The following is a 21,312-nucleotide window of genomic DNA, read 5'->3' as shown; positions in this document are numbered from 1 at the left end:
ATTTTCGTTTGATAAACATAGATACGATGATTTAAAACCTAACCTGACTTTTACTTTTACTCATTAAAGGAAAAGTGAACGAGTGTTCGGGACTTTGTATTGAGATATCCGTTGATCCGTTCTAGAACAATTTAGTAATACTGGACAAAGGACCTTATGTCATATTATGTATGTACCCTAATGTATCCCTCTTTATTTTAATTAAGCGGTATTCATTTAAGACACTATCGCGTTTAAAGGTGAATTAATATTGGTTTGTAGGTTTACAGTGGATTCTCCTATTTCGACGATTTGTCGTTTCTCTGGTTATATCTTGAAATTACAATCCTGGCTTGCTATACCCTAAGTCGTAAGAATCAAACCACGTGGTATTTGTTTTACGTTTAAACTGTATAATATATCTTCTTGAGCAATGACAACGGAAGTGTCTATTTTCTAGTGCTGATGTGGTTCTTGTTACTTGCGGAGAATCTTGCTGTTCGTCGAACCCTTAATTTTGGCAAAAACATACAGCTGTCCTTGTAATTATATACCGAAACTAATGCAGGAGAGTAATTCTTTCAATCTGCGTTCAATCAATCATTATTTGAAGTATAAGCATTGTTAATCTTCCTGACGCCTTACCAGGCTATGGTGGGGCTTAACGGGTCAAATTGTGTAAATATTGAATGTCCCTTTACAGTTTCCTAGTGACAATCATACGCACTTATTTTGTCTGAAAGGAATCGAGCTTTGTTTATTTAAGGTTTTTCTCTAATCGCCGTAAGATTATGTACTGTTTTCTAAGTATTAAGTTTGGTTAAGGTGAGATCGTGTTGTTCCTCTACACAGTAATATCAGTTTCTACGCTCCCTAATCGTGGGCCTCTCGGCTTCTTTCTATGATAAACTTAACAGGTTTGATCTACTCAAAGGTCAAAATCATAAAACGGCAAAATTGAAGGGCGAAGAAACTTCAGGAGAAAACATACCGGTCATCCTGTCATTTTTGAGCATTTTCGATCTCTTACCGCCTCTGACCTTCGAAAAAAGCTCGGATGTTTGCAAACCTTTATAATTTACCAGTTGTGGTTAAATGTGAAAATCAAATTTCTGTCTGAAAAAACGCTCTTGACATATGAATATTCCGCATTTAATTAGTCGGTTCGGGCTTTCTACTCTGTTTATTCAAAACACGACAGACACGACGATTTATTTGTCTAATTATTCTCTCTTGTTCACGGTAAATAAACTAAACAAGTGGCGAGCTCAAACTTTGCATAAGCGTACAAAGAATAATTGCTCGCATTCGTTCTTTTGTTTTGTTTAATTGTCATTTTTTTTTCATTAATGACAAAAACGTAAAGCAAAAAGACAAGACAGAAGGCCCAAAGTCTGCGTTTTGACATACCATTTAATTTGTACATTGATGCATAATTTAAGCAGACTGAATGATTGGTAAAGTAGCTGCAAAGGAGTGGGTGTCATACACCTTAAGCCTACGACAACATCCTCTTGTAAAGCGAAAGAGAAAACGGATGTTGATCGATGTTGGGGTTGGACTTGACCCGCCTGCATATTTGAAACGGTTTTCTGTAGACGTAATGTAAAGCAATTACACTTCAAAGCTCTTAAGCCTGCGGACACAGTCAACACAGCTCCATCACGTCGCTCCCTCGAGAGAAACATAAACATTGGTAAAGTTAAGAATGTAGCCATCGTCTCCATGCTTCTCGCAAAACCTTTCCAACGGCAGGGTGCAATAAGAGGCGGCTGTATTCGCCCGCCATAAAGATTTTTTTTATTTATCCATGCCAGCGTAGAGCACATGTTAGATATTAGCTGTTTACTTAGAAAATGGAAATAAACATAATAATTATACATGCAAAAATGACGGACAACAACATGTATAACAAGGACAACAGCAATATGAACTTAAATACCCCAAGACCCCCACTCTCTTGTAGCGTTAACGTGAGTATTTTGCATAAAATTAGGGGAAAAAGAAACCTAAATTGCTGGCGATTACAGCTTAATTAAACAATGATCATAGCAATTGTTAAAATAGCGGTACAATAATGGAAGAAGGGAAGAAAGCCACTTCACGAGAGCAACAAGTCAGTCGTAACCTCTAGCTTGAATTTAGAACTCAAGGGTTGCCATAGACTCTGAGCAGTCTCTTATTTTTCTTTGCAAAGTTACTGCACGAAAAAACCCAAGCATGCGAGCGGCGAAGCCGCGAGCCGCGATAAACGAGGGCGTAAGCCCGAGAAGAAAAAAATAAGAAACTGCTGACTCTTTTGTTCTGTCTGGGGACAACGAAGCTGTCAAGGAAGTTTAATTAACCAATTAAACCCGAGTAACTTGAAACGATTTATAAATTTTTTGACTTTAATAAACTTTATTGACTTTATCTTCATTACCAAAACAATAACAAATGAAAAAAAAGTAAAATAAAAGTTAAGTAAGAAAGAAAGGAACAATTGAATATTATCATGAAAGAAAAAATTACTTGGCTATGTACGGCTTCAACGCTACTCGTATGGTAAGAAAGTTTAATTAGAGTTCGGATGCATAACAATTTAGAATATTTTCATTATAGGAGGGACTGAGATTTAAGATGTTTTGGTCGCACATAGACATTATATATAAACATAGGCACGTTAAACGTGCACGAGCTATTTTGAATGCTTCAGTGTAACTTTAATGCTTCAGTGTAACCTTACCAAGAGTGATGAATCTACCTTTTTCGTCCTAAATGTAGACTGGGTTTTTGTGCTAAATTGGGTATTGCCTTGCATAAATGAAAATGCAAAACGCTCAGCTGCGTCGATCCTCATGCTATATATTCCCTTTCCTCTGTCTTTCCCTCTTACATTTGGTGCTAGTTAAACAAATTTTTAAAGTAAAATAAATATCTACTCACCAAACGTTGATAAGAAGGAAAACTCTAAGGTTTCCTCGGATTTTCTTAAGCCAAAATGTGACCCATCGAATTCGAGTAGCTAAGAAATACCAGGATTCTTATCATTGTAGTAGATGGTTGCATCATCACAATTCACGAGGTTTTCACGTGCGATTCTCCTCAGTGAAACAGTCCTTAACTCCGACAACTTATTTCTTCATGTTTTAAAAGCTATTGCTTCTTTAAAGACAAGAGCCCTTTTTAAGGCATTGGTTACAAAACGAAACAGGTCTTCATACGTTCAAGTTACTATTATTATTGTGAAAAGCCAATCTGCATGAGATGTACAGTCACACAACTGGCACGTGAAAGTGTTGGACTTTGCCCCCTTTCGTGGTTCGTACGTGAGGGAATTTGAGTTATCACACGGTAATCTAGTAAACAGAATTATAAAAATAACTCATGCACACAATTTGCACGTGAAGATGTTGGCCTTTGGCCCTTTTACAATTCGTACGCAAAAAAAACGTAAATTGTTTACTACAAAATTTTCTCAACGATTTTAAGAAATCACCTCGGCTTCATTACAATATCTGCAATTAAATTATGTTTCATGCAACGTCAAGGTTGATAGCCTAACAATTATTAACTTCCAAGAAAATTATCAAACTGCCGAAATATATTTCTGCTCATATCATGTTACTCCACTCAATAAAACAGTATCTAATTATAGGGTCAACTAGCTTCTTCCAATTTTATTCCCTAACGCTACTGTTTCTACTAAAGTTACTCATCTTTACTAAATAGAACACGTTTCAATAACTATAATGCTTAGTATGCAGGAAGGATGTATCATGTTGTTCACTTATTATTATTATTTTTTTTGTTTCGCCGGAACGAAAAAGGTCTGTTGAACTTTGTAAGCGAGAGAATAATATTTTTAAAGCTTGTTTACAGGATTAACAATACTCGGTACAGCTTTAAAAAAAAATAAGCTGCCTTTCAAACTTGTAAAACCAAATTAAAGTCGATATCTAAATATCAATTATTGCTTCACTGGAAGAGCTTTGAAAATATATGATCTTTTATACTCTACCTTGAAGCAGGTGAAACACAACTCATAAATACGTGCGTCAGCACCGTTCGCGATAGCCGAATTCGGTCAGAAATGTCTTGAAATAGTATCCACACTAAAATATGAACCCTGAAACAGCTGCATCACTGTACACGTTTGAATCATGAAGACATTTAATACAATGTTTCCAAACACCTGTAGCCGTAATAAAAGACCAAAAATGGTCAAGAATCAAGATGGCGGTCTCAAAGGGCCCATGTTCGACCTTTAGCAATGTCATGTTTAAGTAGATGCCAAGATCTCATTGGTTCCTAAGCATCAACTCATAGTACCTCCAACCTTATTGGCTCTTGCAACAAACATCCGAACATACAAAGTTACAAAGATACAAAGCCACAAAGATACATACGCTCACACCACTGACATATGAGCTATTTTTTCAAAATAGCTCAAAAATAGTTCTATATAAATAGAACATTATCAACTGAAAATTTTTCCTTTTTTTTAAATCCGGTAAGGTTGCCTTGAATTCCTTTCCGTTGAGGAATTTTACATCAGTTTCCTTCTCTAAGATATCCTTAAACATTTTAGTTTTCAAGCGATTACCGCTAGGTTCGTAATTGTTCGCGTTTAGTTGTGACTCGTGACTATTTTTATCGCTTGCATCTCCCCCACAGACCAGTCAATGATCTGTCAACAGCTGTAAAATTAACCAATCGGTTACTCAGTTTCTGGGCTGATGGAGGGTTTGTTTACGACAAAAGAGTCCGCAGTCCGTCTTTTCTCGTCTGGTCCTAATCCCTTATTGAGCTATTTTGAAAAAATAGCTCATATGTCAGTGGTGTGAGCGTATGTATCTTTGTGGCTTTGTATCTTTGTGGCTTTGTATGTTGGGATGTTTGTTGCAAGAGCCAATAAGGTTGAAGGTACTATGAGTTGATGCTTAGGAACCAGTGAGATCTTGGCATCTATTTAAACATGGCATTGGTAAAGGTCGAACAAGGACACTTTGAGATCGCCATCTTGATTCTTCACAACTTCACGTCTCTTATTACGGCTACAGGTGTTTGGAAGAATTACATTAAATATCTTCATGATTCAAACGCTGTGTACAGTGATGCAGCTGCTTCAAGGCATTTCTGACCTAATTCGGCTATCGGTACAACGCACGTCAGTATGAGTTCTGTTTCACCTGCTACAACTGGGTAGAGTATAAAAGATCATTTTCAAAGCTCTTCCAATGAAGCAATGATTGATATTTAGATATAGACTTTAACTCGAAAGTATGCGCCCCATAAAATGTGGTTTTAGAAGTTTAAAAAGGCAGCTTATTTTTGTGAAAGCTCTACCGAGTATTGTTAATCCTGTAAACAAGCTTTAAAAATATTATTCTCTTGCCTACAAAGTTCAACAGACCTTTTTCGTTCTGGCAAAACAAAAAAAAAGAATAATAAGTGAACAACATGATACATCCTTCCAGCATACTAAAAATTATAGTTCCTGAAACGTATTTCATTTAGTAAAGATGAGTAGAAACAGTAGCGTTAGGGAATAAAATTGGAAGAAGCTAGTTGACACAATAATTAGATACTGTTGTATTGAGTGGAGTAACATGATACAAGTAGAAATATATTTCGACAGTTTGATAATTTTCTTGGAAGTTAATAAATGTTAGGCTATCAACCTTGACGTTGCATGCAACATAATTTAATTCAGATGTTGTAATGAAGCCGAGGTGATTTCTTAAAATCGCTTGAGAAAATTTTGTAGTGAAACAATTTGCCTTTTTTTTTACGAACGAATTGTAAAAGGGCCAAAGACCAACATCTTCGCATGCAAATTGTTTGCATGAGTTATTTTTATAATTCTGTTTACTAGATTACTGTGTGATAACTCGAATTCCCTCACGTACGAACCACGAAAGGGGGCAAAGTCCAACACTTTCACGTGCCGGCTGTGTGACTGTACATCTCATGCAGATTGGCTTTTCACAATAATAATAGTAACTTGGACGTATGAAGACCTGTTTCGTTTAGTAACCAATGCCCTAAAAAGGCTCTTGTCTTTTAAGAAGCAATAGCTTTTAAAACATGAAGAAATAAGTTGTCGGAGTTAAAGACTGTCTCACAAATGTTTATAAATGTTAGGTTATCAACCTTGACGTTGCATGAAACATAATTTAATTGCAGATGTTGTAATGAAGCCGAGGTGATTTCTTAAAATCGCTTGAGAAAATTTTGTAGTAAATAATTTGCCTTTTTTTTTTACGTACGAATTGTAAAAGGGCCAAAGACCAACATCTTCACGTGCAAATTGTGTGCAAGAGTTATTTTTATAATTCTGTTCACTACTTTACTGTGTGATAACTCGAATTCCCTCACGTACGAACCACGAAAGGGAGCAAAGTCCAACACTTTCACGTGCCAGCTGTGTGACTGTACATCTCATGCAGATTGGCTTTTCACAATGATAAATAGTAACTTGGACGTATGAAGACCAGTTTCGTTTTGTAACCAATGCCTTAAAAAAGGCTCTTGTCTTTTAAGAAGCAATAGCTTTTAAAACATGGAGAAATAAGTTGTCGGAGTTAAAGACTGTTTCACTGAGTAGAATCGCACGTGAAAACCTCGTGAATTATGATGATGCAACCATCCACCTCAATGATAAAAATCCTGGTATTTCGTAACTATTCAGTATTCGATGAGCCACATTTTGGCTTAAGAAACTCCGAGGAAACCTTAGAGTTTTCCTTCTAATCAACGTTTGGTGGGTAGAAATTTATTTTACTTTAACAATTTGTTTAACTTGCACCAGATGTAACAGGGAAAGACAGAGGAAAGTGAATATATAGGTTGAGGATCGACTCAGCTGAGCGTTTCGCGTTTTCATTTATGTACGGTAGTGCAATACCCAGTTTCGCACAAAAACCAAATCTACATTTAGGATGAAAAAGGTATAGATTCATCACTCTTGGTAAGGTTACACCGAAGTATTATAGTTACACTGAAGCATTCAAAATAGCTCATGCACGTTTAACGTGCCTATGTTTGTAACGTAACGTCGTCGTTTGCAATCGAGCTGGCTGAGATAAGATCTAGACGGATTTTAAGAGAAAAGGCGGACTGCAAGCACGTTTAGTTTGAGTCATTCGCCTCGTTTATTATTAGTGCATAAATCGCCCCATGTAACAAGAAAGTCTTGGATTCTGGATCCAACGCCGTGGAACCGTATTCTTATTACTGAAATCCAGATCTTTTTCAGTGGAACTTGGATTCTGGATTCCAATTGTGAGTGGGATTCCGGGTTCCTACACCTGTATTCCGAATTTCAAGACCCAGGATTCAGGATTCCACCAGCAAAAATTTTCAAGATTCCAGATTCCACAAGCAAAAATTTCACGGATTCCGAAATCTGGACTTCCTTACATGAGGCGAGCATAAAGACTTTTTCTTCCCTGTCTTCTTGTCATGGCCTCGGCCCAGTTTTCTCGCGGACTATATAGGTTGAGGTTCTTCGTTTTTGTTGTCACAATAACGTCTTCTCTGCCCTCAACGTTACTGGGCCATGCAGATTTCGTCTGGACAGTTTGTTGAAGATGCATATTTGAATAAATACTGCTATGAGCACCGGCTCAAAGCCATTTTCCTCCAAATCTTACTAGTTGTGTTCAGTTTTTGCCCAGTAAAGAGAGCTCAGACAAGCCAACAAAATGTGCAGCTCTAATTCATAAAGTCTATTATTTGGACGGGAAAAACCATCAACTGTTGAAAATATTTTGTCTAGAAGACACAACGACATATCTTCCCATCGCCATGGATCACTTAATACACCGTTTGAAAGAAAAGAAAACCCCTTTTCAAAGGATTGGAAGTTCAACATATGGTGAGGCGGGACTGAATAGATTTGACTGAAATATTCATTTGAAGGAAGGTTTGATTGAGAAGATTGCAATAAGGGTTTTCTAAAAACTGTTCTTTACAAATATTAATAGTTTATCAAAATTTGTCTTGGGAGACAAACTTGTTAACTACAAAGTTAATTTCCTCGCTGACGTTAATTTCAAGTAAGGGCAAGTGCACTGGGAAGACCTAACAAAATATTCTGGCCGACTGCCCGTGCCGTTGCATAGCTCCTTTATTGATACGATCTTCAGTTACGAGAACCTTCATGTGGTTCGGGGTCGTTGTTCCGTTTCTAAAACCACAAAATCGGAAACTCGCCGGTGACGGACAAAGAAGCATCCTGGGAGTTATAATTCAAAATTACCAAGGACGTAGAAAGATAAAACTTTGTTCAACTCCTAGATTACACTTTTCACAAATTTCACTTGAATTGCAGTCATCCTATTCATTCAGTGATTTTGTTACAAATAGTTATGGGACTCGTCTTGTGAAAAATCATGAGTCCCAGTCCCGAACCAATGAGTCCCAGTTAAAAAAAAAAAAAACGAGTCCGTAATGGAAAATGCTTGGGCGTTTATGTGACCAAACAGTTAATCTGAAGACAGACTTCAAAATTTTGTATTACAGTGTACTGAAATGAAACTAGTCCTTCTATTTTAAAGTACAACAAAGGCTAAAAGAAATATACATCAGTAAACAACAGCCATAATAACTGCCACAAAAATAGACGAAGGGGATATTTCTCACGTTCAGATCGATCGATCGATCGAACTTTGCGTCATACGGGACGCATGCCATGAATTATTTTGCTTCTACGGAGATTTTTATGCGTCAGGAACGCAGGAGGCAGAGGGAACAAAATCACTTTTCATCCCCTTCAGTTATGTCGTTCCTTTGCTTTTTTCTATCTTATTTAATTGTTCTTCATTGTTTTCAACGGTAATTTTAATATTCTACTCAACTTGGTGGCTTAAGCTATGTTCACACTATACCGGATTGCTAACCTGCCCACCTACCCCTCCCCTAACCCAACATTTTGCCCCAAGTGAGACGCAAATGTTTACGTTGAGATAGGGGAGGGGTAGGTGTGCAGTTTCCCGGAAACCTAAATTGATCCGCTAACTTTTGGGTTGGCACAAAAACCATACCGAATAGGGATTCTGTTCACACATAACAACGGTGATTTCGGCGCAATTTCTGCAACGGTGCGAAGCTGCTGCGCCGCGCCGATCTCTAAAGTGGAGAGTCACATATCGGAGAGGCCATATTAGTATTTACCAAATCAATGAGTAGAAATTTTTGCGCGTTTTGACTGGCTCCCGTAACTAGGAATATCCTTGGCTATTCACTGTTTTGCGACCCGAGCCAAGATGGCGTCTCGTTTCGAGACATTTTCGGAAGACGAAATTTGAGCAATAAATGAAGCAGTCATTCAAACAAATACCAAGAAAGCGACCAACTTTGGCTTGTCGGTGTTTACTGGTAGGTAGAAAATTTTTTTCATGCTGAATTTGCAACAAAATCGTAAGAATGCACTTGACAAAATCCCCGAAATGTTTGTAAATTGTAAACAAAGTTCCTACTTAGCGACGTTTTTGATTTACAAAAAGTCACTTTTTCCATTTTGATTCAACTGATTTGGTAAATACTAAAACAACTATCCCCCTAAGGGTCGGTGAACAGCGCTAGGTATATACCTCGACGCTTCGCGTCGCGGTATATAACCACCCACCACTATTCACCTCCCGTTCGGGAGATAGTTGTATACTTAGACTACGAATTCCTCAGGGATAGTAGAGCAAGTAAAACGCGAGCGCGCGTGGAAAATCGCCCCACGCGAGAAAGGCGATACGCGGTAGGGAGAGAGAAAAAATGAGGTTACTCGTCTTTTCTCGCGTGGGGTGATTTTCACGCGCGCTCGCGTTTCGTTTGCTCTACTATTCCTGAGGAAAAATGGGGGTCTACTTGTAGTCTATTGTATACTATGCTGGATAGCTTTTCGTGTCGGCACGAAAAGCTATCCGTTATAGTGTGAACATGGTCTAAATTTCTTTAATAACGTGACACCACTCCGTCAATTTAAGACACGCTCAGTGATTAGCTGAGGGTAAGTAATGCTTCGTAATTGAAATTGGCACTCTTGGAATGGGATCAATTTTAACAAGCGCTCTGTTTTCTCCAGCAGCCGTTCAAAGAAGGTGGGCTTGTAGGAGTAAGAGGACGTCCCAGCGAAGATCATAAGGGGAAAGTATTAACACTGCGACAACGAATAATGACAGATTTTCACATTCTTCTCTTACCAATCCTTCTCCTCAAGACCTTTATGACTTATACGACTGGTAGAAATTTTACTGTGGGACTATTAATTCCATACACTACTCCAGACACATCGTCGGCGGATTTATTCGGTATAAGGTATGCACCGGCCTCCCTTCTGGCACTGGAGAATATCAACAACAGCACGCATCTTCTCCCAGGTCATCACTTATCCTTAGTTTGGAACGATACCAAGTGTGACCGGAATTTGGCACTAAAAGCGCTCATCTACCAGATTTACGAGAAACGAGTGGACGCCGTCATAGGTCCCGCATGCTACTGTGATGTGGGGGCACGTCTAGCTAATGTGGAAAATGTACCTATGATATCATACGTGAGTAGTGTAATTCAGGTATTTTACTGTACTGGTTTCCCCGCGAAATGAGTTCTGATGAAGGACTACAGAAATTCCATACTGAAGATGTGCCACAACCTAGATCTGGGTAGTGCTTCTGATTGGCTGAAGCAAATTTTCCTCGCGACACGATCAATCAGTAGCACTACTCAGTTCTGGGTAGTGACTTGTCATCAGTATGGAATTTCAGCGCTTGTTTTTCAGACGGCATTTCACGGCTAAACCAATGATGGCTTCACAAAATGTCGGCTGTTTTCTCAGGCTAGTTTGATTGCCGATTGTTAATAACCCTTTAGGTCCCAAGAGTGACCAACATCAATTTTCTCCTAACAACATTAGCAGATCATCAAGAGTAAAGGTTATGAGAATTACTAAATTGGTTACCAAAGGAAGAACGCTTTGATATTAACCCAAATTCTCTCAACTATTCTTAAAAGAAATGTATGGAGATCAGTCTGGAGAATTTGTATGTGGATCTTGGGGTGGCGGTTATAAACGCCCATATGTATCGACTATGGAAAATGACATAACGAGATCACAATTTGTTTTTTCTCTGTTTTTTTTTGCGCGCAATTTTCCAAAGAACATTAAATTCTCGATGTTATTATTGTAAAAAACAAATTCCCCACCGGATTTCCCTTTGTCTACACCCTATTAGATGGTAGAAATGTTGTCAAAAGTTCAAAACTTTGCAGTGAAACCTCTTACCTGCGACTCCTTGTTTGACGTGACTTTTGAACATATTCATGCCATTTCTATTCCTTTCTCTTGTCCCCTTTTCTTTGTGAATTTACTAACTTTTCCAATTGTCAGCAATGCAACAACAAGTTCCTTGTATTTGTTCTTCTGCACCGGGTGCCTGCTGTGCTGTAAATGTATGAACTACACGCTTGGATCCAGATAACTTAGAACAAAGGGTCGCGGGAGACATGCTATAATCAGGGACAAAAGTAGTTGACACTCTTGTTTAAAACGGGTGCTTTTAACAAACATTTAATTCATTTATTATTTCATTCTGTTTAAACGCCGTAAATCCCCTCACCCCCCAAATCAATGTTGTCTGAAGTAAAAAAAAGACTTGAGGGTCCAAAGTCAACATTTTATTTTGGGGGGAAGGGGTTGGGGTAGACAGGGGAAGGGAATAAGTATATCCACTATGCAAAAAGGGGACATTTTATGGAAGTGTGTAAACACTTTTGTCCCTCATTGTAGCTCCATATAAACTAATTATTAATTTATTGTTTAAAGGTTTAAAGATTTTCACGCAATTTCAGGCAAGGTACATGGGGTGTTCCCCGCACGCCTCTAAATCCGCCAAAGCATGGGCTTTCTTTATACTTAACAATTATTCCACGAGTGCTCGTTGGACATGAGTTGGCTGTAATCATCTCATACCCAACACGCGTGAGTGGAAAAATTGTTTTATTAATAACGCCCACAACTTCCCGACTTTATTTGTAAAAACAACCGATTTTCAGCTTGTTTTTAATTTTGAGTGAGCCCTCGCGTACAGTTACCATATTTGGAGAGCATGGTATAATGACTCATATACCATGATGGCTACACCTATCAGTGCTCTAGCATTGCATTATCCAATGATTAAGTTTTTAATAACTGTATTTATACAAGAGCCATTATGGCTCTTGATTTATAACATAGCTAGAATATTTCCCCTAATTAAATTCAATAGCGTTAGTAATGAGTTCTTTCTTTCAAGTGCATCCTAACTCAATGTTGCATGTCTAAGCTTTATTTATTATGTGTTTTAAAACGCCATGTAGTTGGAAATTTTTTAACCTTTTGTTAACAGATAGCAGGGTAATGAAGTGAGTGTGCGCTATGGCGTGTGCAAATCGTTCTTTGCAAAATCTTTTCGTTCATAAAAATTTGTCCGGTGTATTGGTAGTTTTCCATCCCAATTTATAAAATTACTAAGATAGTACGCGCGCTCTGATTGGCCGAGAGGAGTGTTTGCATGAGAGTATGTAAACATGGTTGTGGCGTCAAGATGTTTTGCTTTTCGCTTGCTAATCACGCAAGCACGAATTTGAAAACGTTTTCGAGTTAAAAACTCGACAAGTTTACTTTATTTACCCATTCCTTCGACGGCTAAACTTGGAAAATCGTTACAAAGAAGGTGTATGAATTTTTTTTCGCTTAATCGGACATTTTATGCGAGAAAAGTCCTCATTTTGGAAAGCATCTTTTTGCAAGACAAGAACTGACAACGCGTGCAATTCTTCGTGGACAAGACTTTGCGAGTGGTAAGAATTTCTATTTTAATCGGTGCCATACAAGGAGTTTTGCGTCTTTTTTCAGGAAAGTTATTTTATAAAAGCAATAGAAAACTTTTTTCCGGTGTTTGCATAGCCTTATATAAACACTCGAGGCGTTGGGAGAATTCCCGACAGTTATGCAAACCCTCGACTTCGTCTCGGGTTTGCATAACTGACTCGAATTCTCCCAACCCCTCTCGTGTTTATATCAGGCTATGCAAACAAGGAAAACATTTTCTATTGCTTAAATGGATTCTAAAACCCTTTGGAATGTTATCTTAAACTTCTTCTAAATTTTGAATTATCTCAGTATTAAGACAAAAACATTCGCAAACTATGAGGTAAAAACAAAATATAGTCACGTTTTAATAATATTTGATAATGTTTATTGATTTGTATTGCGCAAATATCAATCCAGGGAGCGGAAAGAAATTTTCATTTGCGCATTACATTGACCTCAACCAAATCCTACTGAAAAATCCTAGTATAACTTCCAATTCCAAAAATTCTAAAAACAATGACTAATTAAACCTTAAAGTCCTATTTACAAATCGTACCTAATAATAAAATGAGTTTACAATTCTAAAAACAATGACTAATTAATCCTTAAAGTCCTATTTACAAACCGCACCTAATAATTTATTAAAAATAATAATTCTAATACAGGTTTTAATTTATAGACATTGACGCCTACTGCTTTCAGCATACGCATGCGCAATAATCATATTTTAAGTTATTAAACTGCCACATTGACTGGGGATGCCATTTTAATGTATAAAACAACTGGTTCATGCTTTATCTGTGCGTATGTAGAGATATGAGGCACTTGGGAAGTTTTGAGAGCACTCAAAAGGCTAGAGTTGCTAACGTTTGGTTTGTGCAAAATTTTCTTTAACTCTCTCTTTATTTTTCACTAGTTGTGTAATGCGCCAATGTATGACAGCTCTCTGTATTCAACATTTGCGAGGACCAAGGTACAACTGGAAATTCCTAAACTATCTCAAGGTTTGGTCAAACTCCTTAAAGAGTTTAACTGGAATCAGGTGGCCGTGCTATACGAAGACACAGCTCGAGTTATTGAATATAAAGAAGCCGTGGTCAAAGAGTTTAACAAAGAAGGAATTAAAGTCCTCTTTAAACAGTACCTTCTTACTTACAGGTACGTGCTATTACTACTGGGAATTAAGTACTTTTAGTCTCCATTTAGTGTTATTAATACTTTATAGACCTATATCACTGCTGCTGGCGGCTTTTTGCAAAGCAATGAAACAAGTTGCACAGGAGCACTTCACGTGTTACTTTACTTCTAAGAAGAGAAAACTCTCCGTCCATCAAAGCAGAAACAACAAACTCCACTCGATAGATTCTCTTAGAGTGCTCCTTTCTTACCGGTAGCTCTAGGCGGCTAATGGCAAGAAAATGATTTGCAGCTGTGAAAATGCTGGATTCAAGCAAACACTTTGATAGCATGACAGCATTTTGACGGCATGTTGCAGGAGAAGCTCAAGCGGACCCTTCTTTTTTTCTTATCTGGAAAAGGCATCAATGTGTGTGCATTATTAGGAACAGACTATAAAGCTTACTGAGGATGATGCTTATAGTACCGCAAGGCTATATTCTTGGCCCGTTGTTCTTTAACGTGTATATGAAGTGATCATAACTGGTATTAATATATAGATTTAGCCAGGGCTAAAAGCGAAGTTCCCATTAATAAATTTATAATTTAAATCAAACAATTAACTTGTAGTCCACAAATCAGTTAACTTAAGGGCACATATGTGGCTTTTTAGGGAAAGCTAAGGCTAAGTGATTTTAGAATGGAAAAAATCTTACATCGAATTGATAGCCGTATATATACACCCAAAAAATAGCAATCATCTTCGATCACATTTAAGAGCCATAATGGCTCTTGATCACAGTAGATTAGGCCTGGAAAGCGAATTCATGGAAAAAAAAAATTGCGTCCGACAAGTTTACTTAACAAAATCTTGAAAACAACTCTGCGTGCGTGTAAACCAACATTTTATACTTTTTATACATCACATCCGAGGTGAAACAGTAATATGAGGCGCTGTTTTTATCATACAGACCTCAGACAAAATGCAGTATTTCACAATTTTTCAGACAAATTGAACTGATTCAATATTCAGAACCGTACGAAGCACGGGTGGGCTTTTAGGGATCTTTTAGCAAAACCGTTCAAAAAATTTCCAAAATCACCTATACGGCCAGCCGGTTCTCACTTTTGACAAGCGCCTATTTTTCAGTGAACATTAAAAGAGTTACGCTTCAACATAATAAAGAATTTATTGTGTTTATTTTTTTTATTATTTAATGGTTTTATAACGATGTGTAATCTTAAAGAGCGTTTGATACGCGCGACATTTTGAGTACTCCTGCAAGCGATGTTTATGAACGACTGAAAACAAACGGCAAAGCGATCAAAACTGCAAGAGACTACTAACAATCAATAAAAGAAATGTAATTCGGTGAAACATTTACAGAGGCAACAATTTTCATTCACGAAGACAAGTATTAAAGGCGTCTCTAAAAATCCTGAGTCTTTAAGCTTAAGCCTAAAGCTTTTAGCCGGCTTCCTGGTGTTTACTGTTTTCAAAGATGAACTCGAGGCAAGAAAATCGCTCAAAGCTTTCTTTCTACAGCCAAAACTATTACTAAATACTCCTCGGAACGCTTTTTTCTTTCTAATCGCGGAGAGAAAATATCGACTAAACGCTTGTTAAGGCTCTGTAAGCTTATATCAAACCTCATACTAGATCAGATCGATCATCGTCTCAGATCTTAATACCAACGTGCATAAACTAGCCTCATAAACTGCGCTCGACTTCATGAAATTAGATATAAAAAAACAAAGACATACACTGTATACAATAATTACTCAGGCTTACCATTCGAGATGCAGCTCCTAAAAGCTATCAAGTAAGGCCAGAATCGCTTGAGGGACTTTTCAACCTGCATCCAGCAAGGTGCAAAACGAAAACGATGTCATCCGAAATCGGATTTCCAACTTTGACAAGCGGCGCATTTCTCAACCAAAAATTCAATAAACAAACCAGCCATGAATAACAGAAGACTGTTGATAGCAGCTGTATTTCATTTTATGCATCCAGTGGAAAAAGACAGCAAAAAACATAACAAGTTGACAAAAAATTCTGTCAGCTTCAGCTGTCAAAGTAAACAAGTTTCAAGATGCTGTAAAAATTTTCTGCATGAACTCACCTGTCAAATTTTGACCAATCAGAGCATAAAAATTGGACGGTCGTTAAGCGTGATCAACGCGTGACTATGGTGAGAAAAGTGAAAAGCCTCTGTCTTCCCTGCTTGTATTTTTAAATGACTGGCTGAATTTTCGCGTCCGAGATCAGTTTGAAATCAAAATGTTAATAGCGCGGGGCCAAAGTGACACTAACACAACACTTTCTGTCATCATGTCATTATTTTGTATTCATTTTTTTTATATTTCTCTTTCGCGTTACCTTTGTCTATTTATAATAGCCCTGTCTCGTTCTGCTTGCCGGCGTTTTTCACCATAATTTTTTCTCCTTCTTCTCGCCCTGACTCTTTCTACTTGCCGACTTTCTTCGCTAAAATTTTGTCTTCTTCCTCTACTTCTAACGCGCTTTCTCTGGCGATCGCTTGCTCTACGCGTGTTGACTCTTGCTCTCTGCCGTTCACCTTCTTTTTGCTCTCTGCTTAAAACCTGTCGTCTACACGCTAAAATCTCTCTGCTGTTGTTTGTTGACATAATAACTTTCGTAAGTTGTAATAAAAAGTTATAAAGGCTCTGTCCAAAGCTCTTTTTACTATAAAGTTACTTTGAAATTTCTTTTTTCAGAACCAGTTGCGCCATGCGATTTCCCGCCAAAAAATCTCTACTTTCCCCTACCCCAAGAGTCCATGGGGACTACTTCCACTACCCGGAAAGTCCGTACGGACGGACGTACGCTGACGTCATAACCAAAATTTATCGGATGGATAGGTTACCAAATTATCTTAGTTATGGTGCTCCGCTATTATCATTCAAAATATTTCGTCTTTTTTGATTGGCTCAAATCCCCCGGCTTATTCTTCACAACCGTCTGGTGCTTACCATATTCGGAAGATGCAAGCTATATACGATTGACTCGATGGTATATCTAATACATCGATTGACACTCTTCGCGGAGGTCTACATAATTCTCATTATACGGCTGAGTCTGTTTTCGCCATGCGATTGGTCAATTTGCGGTACGTAACTTGCTATACGGACCAAAATTTCAAAGAAAATGCTCATTTCGGAGCTCTAAATCTCTTTACCTCGGAAAAAAGGTTTAAATAAAGTTATATTATAAGACGTCTGTCAACCTTGAGGACTTGGATGTTGACTTTGTCCTTCCACACTTTAAACCGTGTTTATTTGTGAACGAAGGCGATGAAGAAACTAACTTGTAGTCTTATCGAAGAGGATTCTAGTCAGTGTTTGAAAATTTTATCGTACTACACAATTAAGAAGACGAAAATCGACTGGCGGGGGTTCAAGATGTTTTGTCTAAGAGAAAATGAGTAATTCCTTTGACAAATATTGTAATTTGTAATGTAATTTGTTTATGTAATTTGTTTACCCACGGATCACTACTCGTTGAAACGTGTCCGTGCGTTCCAGATCGAATTGGAATTTGAAAGTGTTGGTTTTTAAGGAGAGGGAAAAACCGGAGTACCCGGAGAAAAACCTCTGACAAATATGATAAACATACCTGCACCCAATCATTTTGACGAGCTTCTTTGCTATTTGTGGTGTTTTTTCAAAGACCAACGAAAGAAAGATAGAAGCGACTTTAACGAGCCTGACATAATGTCCAGTTTTCAAAAGACTCCAGCGTCACATTGGCGAGTGAATACTTACAGTGCTCTTGGTTTTGACCGAATAAACTTTAAAGTATGTCTGTAAACCCTGAGGACTGGGATGTTGACTTTGCCTTTCCAAATTTTAACCTAACTTTGTTTTTAATGAGAACGAAGCTGATGTAAAAACTGAATCTTAACCTTACAGGGGAAGAGAATTCTAGTCAGTGTTTAAATTTTAACGTAGATCACAGACGAGAATGAACTGGCAGAAATTCGAGAGGTTTCCCCAAAAGAAATTAACGAGCGAATGCTTCGACAATGACAAAAAACTTACCTTGAAAAGCTTCTTTGCCTTTTGCAGTGTTTTTTTTTTTACAAGGACCAACGGAGGAAAGATGGAAACGACTTCGAGACAGACAGTGTCCGGTTTCCAAAATACTCCAGCGTTACATTACGAGCTAAAACTTACAGTGCTCTTAGTTTCGACGTTTTCAATATGGCGAATATTTGTTTTAACTTTCTCGGAAACCATTTGTTATATGTTATTGTTTTCGTGAGCCAATAAAAACTTTTTGTTGACGCCTGGCAAATGACTGTCAAATCGCGCGCCCTGCACCTTATTTCCGGTCCCCCAAACTGGAAGAAGCCATATAATAAACATCTTATTAGCCTCGTTTTTTCGGTCCGTACTGTAAATTACGGATCCTCTGCCAATTTTTCAATCTCCATTACCGTACAAATGATGTCAATTATAGTTTATTATATCGACAAGTATCTTCCAAATTTGGTCACCGGTAGCTGGTTATAAAGAATTAGTAGTATTAAGGGTTATTTGAAGTAACTAATAAGGGTTAGTTGAATAATAGCTGTTGTAGTTGTTGTTGTTGTTTACACTCAGTGTTAATTAAATATAATTTGTCTTCGTCTTTTTGCATAGGTGCTACGTAACTTTGGCGACAAACTATAACTGTTCAAACAAAATGACACCGGATAAACGTGCTCCATTTATGAAAGAGGTCATTAAAAGGATCAAGGAAGAATCCAGAAGTACGTAGGCACTTTAGTTGTACCTTTTATTTGTATATTATTATTAAGTGTAATTTGGCAAAATAACTTAAAACTTAAGGTTTCAAACAGTACCGTGCAAATAGCCATTGTGATTCAACGCAATAGTGACCGTTATAATTTAAAATTGGAAGGACGTCACTTAAAAAAACCCCGGCTGTACAGGCCTTGAACTGATCTTGGCCCCAAAATGAGTCACCCGAAGTATTATTATCTTGATCGGAAATGACACTTATGTCCAGGATTGAACTCTGCTACCAAATTCGTAAAATTAACGATCTTTCGCGATGGCCTTGCGAAAACTGGAAAATTTGCAAAATTAACGATTTTTCGCTATGACCTTGCGAAAGCTTAAAAATTTACAAATTTAAAGATTTTTCGCGATACGCTTACGAAAAGCGGCGCTGCGGATTTTACAATTTTAACGGCAATTGCAGAATTTACAAATTTCACGATTTTTTCGTCAGAGTCTTCCGCGGTTTTCACAACCTGTTCCCCTTCGTTAGGTAAATAAGTCAAGTAACAACATATCCTCAAGCGGCGCTGCTGATTTTACAAATTTAACGGAAATTGCAAAACTTATGAATTTCATGTTTTTTCGCGATTTTGTCACAACCGTTCTCCCTTTGTTATGGAAATAAAAACACAACCTCTAAGCGATGCTGCAGGTGTGTATCTTCTACAAGCGAAGTACGCCGCGTAAATTTCGATTGGAAAAGAGGCATATGATATGCTTCGTTCTTTATGCCAAGGAAACCTTGCAATATCGAATAACCCAAAACGATTCTTAGAGCTTGGACATGTGTCTATTCGCCTTTCTCTTTTGACTACATCTTTTGACAAGCAGATGAAGTTTTACCTCATCTTGTAAGCTATGGCTTGTAGCGCTCTTCTACAAGCGAAGTACGCCGCGTAAATTTCGATTGCAAAAGAGACATATAATATGCTTCGTTCTTTATTCCAAGGAACCCTTGCAATATCGAATAACCCAAAACGATTCTTAGAGCTTGGACATGTGTCTATTCGCCTTTCTCTTTTGACTACATCTTTTGACAAGCAGATGAAGTTTTACCTCATCTTGTAAGCTATAGTTGTTTGCATTCATGTTATTCTTAAGGTAATTCCCTTGTTTTGCACTGCGCACCCTCTACTGCGCATAATATTGTGACATCCAAGATGGCGGCAGTTCTTCCCACTAGCGCTAAAAGAGCAAACAAGGGCCGCTTTTGCAGAGCTAAAGCTTTTATTCGCTATAATAATGCCGCAGATCGTCTGACAGCTTCCTGGTTTTCTATCGAAAAACAAGAAAATGAAACAAATGGGCGTGATCCCGAAGTCTGCAGTGGTTTTTCACTTCGCGGCCGTCGAGTTGTGGAATTATTAAAATGTCCTGGCTGAGGCTTTGGATTATGGGGGCTGTGAAGCTTGTGGGACAGCTCTACGGCTCTCCAGCTGCATTAACGGGCCAGTATCTGGCCTGGGATCGCTACTGTGCATATGTTGTTCAAACTCCGAGAGTGGAGAGACGAATATTTCTGGAACAAACAAGACCCACCGTAGAACCAGAACCGCGCGACGGAAACCAGTCTTTGATCTAAACACGAAGTTTGCTGCTGAATTCACATTTTGCTGTGTATAGAAACCAAACAAGCGAACACATGAAGAATTGGAATCAATAGTCTTTTCTTCAAGTTTCTTTGTCAAGCGTTATTGTGCAAAAGCCAAAAAAATCGAAATTGGAATTAAACAGAACGCCGGCACTACAAAATAGTCTAAAATAAAGATTCATAACTCCAAAATCTCATCAAATCTTGACTTACCTCATTCCTTGGTATTTATTGTACTCTTTTCTGTGTTGGCGATATGAAACACATAAAAACAACCGAAAACAAGCTTGATCTCGAGTGCATACTTCGAACACGATGGGTATTATTTTGTATCTCGCCCCAGTCTCCACCGCGCAAATTATCCATCCTGACTGCGATCTCAAAACCATGTCCACTTTTCACAGCAGTTTGTGGGGAAAAAAGCACGGTGACCCCCGATTTTTTTCCCAGATATTTGCTAAGAACAGTCTAATAAAGAACATATTTGAAGAAGAGAAAAAGTTTAATAGTAGAACATGATTTTTTTTGGAAAATAGTTTCGTATTTGGTGTATTTGGGTCAAGGCGAGGATTCAAGCTAACCACGGAATTGTCCGAAAAAGTGCAATATCACTGCAACCAGGCAATCAAAAACGAATTAAATGAAGCAATGCTGCTTATTTAAATAAAAGAAGATTTATTTTCAAGTTCAAATTTTGTGTGTTTCAAGTAACAAAGACTTAATTCTGTGAGAAGGGGATTCGAATTTTTAACGCGCGACCAGTAAAATACCCCAGTTTAAGAGCCTGCTGACGCGTAAACAAGCACGGTGACCCCATCTTTTTATTGCATTTTTTTAATGTTCATATCATGAATGTTGATTATGCCAAGTTTCAAAAAAAGGTTGATAGTAGAACAATTTCAAGGGAATTACCTTAAGACAAAATCTCGCAAGAGAAAGTATAGGATTTCATTATGCATGAGCAGTGAGGGTAATGAATCCTGAAGCC

The 21,312-nt window shown here is 37.9% G+C and overlaps 1 protein-coding gene across 7 annotated transcripts in view; it reads left to right on the top strand.

Annotated features, from left to right (window-relative positions):
• The window catches only part of LOC140941548 (atrial natriuretic peptide receptor 2-like), a 54,596-nt gene that overhangs the window by 9,929 nt on the left and 23,355 nt on the right, over positions 1 to 21,312 (top strand). For 3 of the 7 annotated variants that reach the window (XM_073390561.1, XM_073390564.1, XM_073390562.1), the window contains 3 exons: positions 10,046 to 10,510; positions 13,725 to 13,966; positions 18,590 to 18,699. In XM_073390561.1, the coding sequence (XP_073246662.1) occupies positions 10,046 to 10,510; positions 13,725 to 13,966; positions 18,590 to 18,699 (817 nt within the window). Of the gene's footprint in view, positions 1 to 10,042; positions 10,511 to 13,724; positions 13,967 to 18,589; positions 18,700 to 21,312 lie in introns of all 7 variants that reach the window. The other 4 variants (XM_073390560.1, XM_073390565.1, XM_073390563.1 and 1 more) reach the window with 2 other exon arrangements.

Source organism: Porites lutea, chromosome 6 (genome assembly GCF_958299795.1).
Source record: "Porites lutea chromosome 6, jaPorLute2.1, whole genome shotgun sequence".
Lineage (NCBI taxonomy): Eukaryota > Metazoa > Cnidaria > Anthozoa > Scleractinia > Poritidae > Porites > Porites lutea.
This window is presented reverse-complemented; position numbering and strand designations above follow the sequence as displayed.